Below are 8,047 nucleotides of genomic sequence, written 5' to 3' on the forward strand. Positions count from 1 at the left end.
GTCTTCTATTTACTCAATACAGACAAACAATGAAACCATGAATTAGGAGAAGGGATTAGCTGTCTAAGGCAGCCTACCGTTTGGAGTTATTTTTTCCAAATCTGACCACACAGACCAAGGAGAGAACAGATACATATCTGGCACCGATCCACTCCTTAATCATAGGGCGTTCCCTATCACGATCCCAGGAGTCCTGGTGTCGTCCTCTTCTTTGAGTCCATCATCCAGATCAGTGTCAGATTTGTATCCGTTTTTTTCGTAACACATGCATTTGATCGATTTGCTAGAAAATAACACTTGGATTCTGTTTTTATAAAAAAAAAATATGAATTTTAAGTTTTAAATATTTATGATATTTATAAAAATTTTACACCACGCATTTTCAAACCTTATAAAAAACTGAGTAAGCATCGGAATAGAATGATGCAAGATTCTATTCCTGTAAAAAAACAAACACGGAACACATTTGTATGGTTAGATTCCAGAAAAACACAAAAACAAACTCATCAAAAGTCCCATAAGCAGCGGTAGGCACAAATAAGCGTAGGCAGCTACTAAAAAAAATAAATTAGTATGAAAAACTCATTTTTCTTGTTTTTCCTCTTATGGGCAGTCTTCATTAATGAAAATCCGGCCATAGACAGAAACAACCTTCAGTTTCTATAAACGACACACAGGGAGAATTGGTATATATAACCATGGGTCAAAGGACACTCATGAGTCACGACCCACCGACCAACTTAAAGAGCCTTGTTGATCACGGTGAGTCAGTGAGCCTCCCAAACCAGAAATTATCCCTCGAAGAAGAATAAAACAGGACTGAAAATAGTAAAAAAAAAAAACAAAAAACTTTAGCCTTCTAATTTACCTTTAACATGGACAAATACTAAAGCATTTTCGTGGGGCAAAATTCCACTGCTGAAGCGGGTAATCTCTAGGTGGGGTCACCTAGTGAAAGGCACCTGCACAAACGGTGGGAGTCGAACCTAGGATGAAGGTGTCGGCATCTTTTTTCCAAATCCGCTCTCACTTGGGTGATTGAGACAGGTGTATGGACAATAGTAATCTACTGTCATATTTCAAGCACCAATATATATATATATATAAATTACTTGTAATAATGTGATGATAAGTGATAACACATTTAAATATAAATAATATTTAAAACTAATACATGTTTTCTACTAAATAAAACATAAAAATCACATCTACACACTTAGATTAAGTAAAAAACACATGCAACTACATTTTTTAAAAAGGTCTGAAACACTTTGAGAGATGAATGATATGGACCAACAAGGGCCTGATTGTCTAGTAGGAGCAGCTAGTGCACGTCACCTTGTGTTGGGTTACAGGTTCAAAACCCAATGGTAGGGGTCGGACTAACCCTAGTTTCCTTTTCAAAAAAAGAAAAGATGTATGGTAAGTAACTTATATATATATATATATAGTGCTCATGTCGATAATTATAAATTTGTAATAATAATATTATGATAATATTGAACACCTTTAAATAATAATTATATCTCATTCCCTTCTATAGTGTTGGAAAACAAAACCCAATCGACCCCTCTACTCCTCATGCAGTGCAGAAATTAAACAGATGGTCGCCCTTTCTTCACACATGGACCATGAAGCTGTAAATGTTTTTATGCTTTTTGACTTCTCTTCAGTCTCTAGTGGGGCATGGACAAAACTTCACAAAAACTATCCTCCAACGGTCCAACCCACAAGCTCAAAATTAACCATCAGCCTACCGCTACCCCACAACATGCTAAGATTTCCTTCTTTTGGATGGGTAATTGTTTCCACAAGAGATGAGCCCGGGCCCTCCCACATTATTAGACCCCTCAATTGAGGATGGCAGAGTCATGTTGGTGGAACTCTCACAGCTCAGACAGGCTGCTGCTTCCAGCACACCAGAAGGGCTCCCTGGTACAGAAGACCCATTCTTCACATTCCACCACTGCTTCACCAGCAGCATTTCTCGAATCAATTCATGACACTTGAACACCTTTTCCTGTTTCCTCGCACCACAATAGAAGAACAGATAAAAGTTCAACATAAGAACCAACTATGGTAACAATCAATACCTAACTAAGTAGCCAAACAAACCAACAATTGCATTGATTCTCAATCCCCTATTTACCTTGTTGATATGTGAAGAACAGGAATCTACAGCCTCCATGAAATCCAGAGTCCGTGATTCCCCAATTTCCGATATCGTGGCTGCTAATGCAATCTCTGAAGGCAAGAATTCAAGAAACTCAATCCCTGCCACCACCAACAAAAAAAGGATATATGAGAATAAAAATATAAAATTGCAACATAGGACTAAAATTTGCAACTTGCAATCAAAATTTTGGGACAGAGAGAGCAATGCAGACCTTTGGTTGCAGCGAGGATGAGGTCTACCGATTTAGAAACGAGAGAATCGGGCGGGTTCTCTTGTGTAATCCTGTATAAGAAGGAACCGATGAAGGACAGAGGAGTCACTGCATTCATCTTCCATTTCAGAGTGTTGAGTAAGAGTAGCTCCATTCTCTGAATGGTTCGAGGCTCAAACACGAATTTGGACTCACCCATCTAATTATTAGAGACAAAAAGAACAAATTCAAACATTTTTCGTCCAACAAAATCTAGACAACCCACTCCCTCCATAAAAAAACCGTCTTTTTTTAATTAATACCTGCAAATCCAACGTCAATGGCACGTCGGTCTCCTCCATTTTTGCAGCAACGGATAAACAAGCAACAGATAGCAATTGCACCATCCATGATTTTCCTTCCTATCACAACCAGAAGGAAACCACCCAGAAAAACACCCATCTTAGAAACAAAGAAAAATACCCCAAAAGAAAAATATGCAAAGGATGGGTTGCAGATTGTGTGATTACGTACAGGCAATGCATATTCTGAGAGAAACCTATCTAAATAATTAACAGATAAGCAAGCAGTCAACGGCTCAAAATTGTAGTGAGCAATAACCTGTACAGAGAGGAAGAAAAGGAAACCCATCAATAACACAAAAAAGAAAACCACAAAACTCACAATATAAAAAGAAGAAAAACCAATCAAAAAATCAATGTAAGCAAAACCTTATAAATCCATTCAACAGAGTCGTTTCTAGCGGAGACATCAAGTCCCCCAGAGTTAAGCCTGGCGAGATAGTCTTCTCTGGGGGAGAACTGGCATTCTTTCTCCAACAATAAGACTATCAGATTCTCATCTGCCATCATTAACAAAGAGGGTGTGTTTTCAGTGGAGACCCTCAATGGGGTCTGAGCCTCACCCTCAGTTTCATCTACGAAACTGCTACAGTCTTCTCCGCACAGAAGACTCATTTTCTATGCCTTCTTCTCTTCCCCTTCTCCTCTTGGTGGGTTGAGAGGGGGAAGGAGGAAGTGGGGATGTTCTCTTCTCCTTTTTTGTCTTGGGGAGGTCTGTTTGGTTATCTTCCTTGTCCCATCACCATCCCCATTGTCGTTTCTCACTGCTTTAATGGTGGCCTCTCACTGTAGGGTAGAGAGAGAGAAAGGGAGAGAGGAGAGAGAAACGCTGTCCCCAGGATGGAAGGGGTGTTCAGGGCAAGGAGTTTCTCTTTTCAATATTAATGAGATTGTTATTTAGTGTAAATTGTCTTTGAAATGTGTTGCTTGTGCATGCGTAACAATGGTTGAAATGACTAAAATGTCCTAAGAAAACCAAAAATATTCTTTTTACGGACCCCTGTGTCACGTTGCAACTTTTTTTGGCATTTATGGGAGGTTTTTGAAGATGGATTGAGCCTTGACTGCGTTACAATAGGGCTGCCCTCCCTAAAATTTACTCTGACCCACTTTGGGGTTATTAATTTATTGTGCCGCATCTCAATGGCCTAGGTTGAGGCAAGTCAGGTCGTAGGTCTTCACCCGGGGTTTTTCTAGCTTAGGTGAGGGTTCCTCATCATAAAAAAAACAGGCCAATAGTCCATACGGCCATGGCCCATATTCCTTGTTCGCTGTAGGATAGCTTGAGCAGAATATGAGTCTTTTGGCCTTCTAAATAACATGGGTACCTATTGTCTTAGCCTGCATGCACATTTCCAATGTCACTTTGTTGGGTCTTGGAAATCGTAAAATAATGAAAGTTGGTTGGTAGGAAAATAGTTATCTCACAAATAGCATTTTTTTTTTTATTAATGTACAGTAAAGCATATAGCATGTTTTTAAAAAGGTTATTAACATGTTTTAACCCTTTTTTAAAGGCAAGCTGGGGTTGGGCAGACCCTCACGAGTTATTATTCAACTTACCACTGAGGTTTGAATCTGCAACGTCCCACCACAAAGAGAGGTGGACTGACAGCCCCTACCAACCACGCGGAGCCCCTGTTGATAATATTCAAGCATATTACTTATGTCAGTAACAATTTAAAAATATAGTGATAGTCATGCGTTACTGAAAACAAGTCATTTATTTTGGTCACTTTGTGCATAATGTGTGACACCTGTTTTTCTAAAACAAACTGGGTTGAATAGTGAATTGTCCTACCGATAGGTGGGTGCAAATTCAGTTCAGTTTTGCCCTGTAAAAACCCGTTTGTTTCTTTCCCACCTATATGACTCGTTGGGAAAGGCACATGGGAAGGTCATCCCATGTGTGAAATCCTTTCACAAGGGGTAGTGTGTATGAATTTACATAGGAAAATGAATGATCAACATGAAAAGTAACCCATAATGACTGCAGGCCTCACAGAAAATGAAATTGACATAAGAAAATGGAGGGTTTTATAGGTAAACCCTCATTTTCATGTGTAAATTGAGTGGCTGGGGTCGGCCCTTGGTTTAGGGGCATGAAGGTTATCACCACAACTGACATAGGATGCGGGGGACTCCAAATTTCACCTTCTCTGTTAGTCTGGGTTTTATCATGCTTGCAGTTGCTGTGATTATTGGTCTTTATCTCGGGGCAATAATTGGGGCAGTTAATTTATATCCTCTAGGAATTGAGTTGCCGTATGATATAATGTATCATAGCTGCTTTTATTGGGGATCTAGAGCCGCGCGTTGCTCCTTGCTTTTCTTGTGTCATATATATATATATATATATATATATATATATATATATATATATATATATATATATATATATATATATATATATATATATATATATATATATATATATATAAAAGGGTAACTGAAATATGTTTATTCTATGAACCAAGATTTTTATAGTTTTTTTATTTTTTCCATACTATGTGATCTAGACGCTTGGTTTTATAAAAGCAAACTTTTGAATCTTCCAATTACTATGTATAAGAAGGATCTTTTAAGGATTGAAAAATCAACAATTTAGAATTTTCATAAATATTCAAGCATAAAAATCACGTTTTCTGATCCAATTATGATGATTCACTAGATTGCTAGCAAATGGACCACTCCAAATGCACATGTATGGTTAGATTTGCAAAAAAAATCTATAAAAATCTCAATTCATACCAGCAAACATATTTGATTGTTAAACATGTTGTAGTTTCTCATATATTGGGTAACTTAAATATGTTTACTGGTATGAACTAACATTTTCAAAGTTTTTTTATTATTTTTTTTTCGAAAATCTCACCAAGGATGTAATCTAGACGCTTGGTTTTTATAGAAACAGACTCTTCGATAATACAATTACGACGTATAAGAATTAAGAAACTTTTAAGGGTTGAAAATCAATGGCTTAGAATTTTTATAAATATTCAAGCATAAAAAATCACATTTCTTGATCTAATTACTATAATCTATTAGTTGATTCCTAGTAAATAGACCACGCAGAATGTATCTGCAAGGTTAGATCGATTTGCAAAAAAACCTATGAAATTCTAGATTCATACCAGCAAACATATTTGGTTGGTAAACAATGAAATTCTAGATTCATAGTATATATATATATATATATATATTTGATTGAAATCTTGCAAACCAAAATGTTACCAAGTGCCAACTAGGGTGCAAAACGAACATTAACATTTTGAAAATTTAACCATACGTGTGTAATTTACGTTTGATTTTGTGCCCAATTAGTTCTTGAATATTCTCATATATGCACCTGTAAATCTTTTCTATATTAAAGTATGAGAAGCATATTTTTTTATTGAAAATACACAATTCAAATGTCATTTTTTAACAAATGAACCAATGTCTTTTCTTAAAAAAAAAAAACAAATGAACCAATGTCAAGAACGTCTAAAGGTTTGAATTTTCTAAAAACCTGTATAAATGCTAGGACTCAAAAACGAATAACTCAGCTTGTGATTGGATCATGCAGATGGTCAGCCGAGCCACAAGTTATTTGTTAAACATAAATGAGTTGAGGCTGAATATAAGGTGTTCAGAAGATACAACATATAGGATTTAAGCATAACATGTATGTCAAAAAGCAGTAATGCACAGTTTGTTTTGAGTAGATGGTAGGTAAAAGAAAGGCCCTCGTTCAAATCAAGGTTGCCAAGAAGGGAAACGGAACAATAAACGTGTTGGAAAACGAAAGAAACGGGAAAAGATGCGTTTTAAAGTTTATATGAAATGTTAAACATGATATATATATATATATATATATATATATATATATATATATATATATATATATATATATATATATATATATATATATATATATATATATATATATATATATATATATATATATATATATATATATATATATATATATATAGTAGTGCTTAGGAGCTTGAACATTAGGTACTTGACATGTACTTCAACATGCTGGCCGTCTAGTGCGCTTGATGGATGGGCGATGTAAAAAAAAATGTGCAATAGCAGCAAAAAAAATCGCTGCTAAATGTAAATAGTGAAGGTTTTTATGTGGGTAAAAAAACTTGTTTTTGAGGTTAATTTTTTTTATGCTGGCTGTTGGTCAACATGTTCAAGTATGTGTCAAGTACCTAATGTTCAAGCACCAATCATATATATATATATATATATATCACTTGTGTTGTTGAGCAAAAGTACAAATGTCGGTAATATGGATGAAAAATATTATAAGTTTATAGAAACTTTATTTTGTTAATACTATTATGTTAAATAGTAAAAGATTAATAAATTTTTTGTAAAATATATAATTACATTGATTACAACTAAAATAAGTAACTAAATTTTTGAATAACACATATATCTCAACTTTTCATTGCAAAAAAAAAAATTATTTAAAAAAAACTTGCAAAAACAAGTTTCCGCACAATTTCCTCTCAAGTGAATTGGCTGTTTATCCCTAGGGAAATGGCCAGATTCAACAATTCCAATTGCTGGGAACATCAGGAATAGTTTGAAGATGACTGTGTAGCCTAGAGATTCTCACAGGTATAGTGAAACAGACGGTTAGATCGAGGCTCCAACTTGCATATGATTGGGCAATCCAACACTGTTGGGCAGCTTTTGGTAGAGATCTTTGAGAAGCTATAGTAGCAGTAGCGTACAGGTCACTATTCAATACGCAGACATGATGGCGTATCTCATGGATTCGAAGAAATCATGCAGTCGTTCATTTGCACGTATCACAAAACGCCTCCTAATGGAAAAAATCTTCTACATATTACAACCTTAGTTATTTTATCATTTTAGGACAGAACCAAAGGAGAATATTCTGGGTATTACTTGAATTGACTGATGTGGGTTTTAATATTACCCTCGCCCCGAGAGGGGATCCTTGCATATGCTGCAAAGATTAGCAATCTCACCTAGTGATTACACCCACAAACCCCACACCTCTATGGGTCCCTGAGCAGCAATCTCACCCAGAGTTTGACAGGATCCGAATCTCTCTCTCTCTCTCTCTCTCTCTCTCTCTCTCTCTCTCTCTCTCTATCTATCTATCTATATATATATATATATATATATATATATATATATATATATATATATATATATATATATATATATAACTGAATGCACGAAAATCATAGTTGCATCAACTTAATTTGACCCCTTAGACGTGTTTAGCATATATGCAGTTAGTTTGCTCAGAATCCATACTTTGAATCATGTTTTTCTCACATAAAA

General features: G+C 35.6%; 1 protein-coding gene across 1 annotated transcript; it reads right to left on the reverse strand.

The window, feature by feature from the left end:
* Positions 1-1,554: 1,554 nt before the first annotated feature.
* LOC149836709 (cyclin-D4-1-like) lies at positions 1,555-3,235 on the reverse strand. The gene is made up of 6 exons (XM_090007898.1): positions 3,098-3,235; positions 2,901-2,987; positions 2,690-2,788; positions 2,388-2,586; positions 2,150-2,274; positions 1,555-2,020 (listed from the first exon to the last, which is right to left on the reverse strand). Exons 1-6 carry the CDS (start codon positions 3,233-3,235, stop codon positions 1,775-1,777), a joined length of 894 nt encoding a protein of 297 aa, XP_089864024.1. The 3' UTR covers positions 1,555-1,774.
* Positions 3,236-8,047: the final 4,812 nt, after the last annotated feature.

Source organism: Nuphar pumila, chromosome 5 (assembly GCF_984573655.1).
Source record: "Nuphar pumila chromosome 5, dmNupPumi1.hap1.1, whole genome shotgun sequence".
Taxonomy (NCBI): Eukaryota; Viridiplantae; Streptophyta; class Magnoliopsida; order Nymphaeales; family Nymphaeaceae; genus Nuphar; species Nuphar pumila.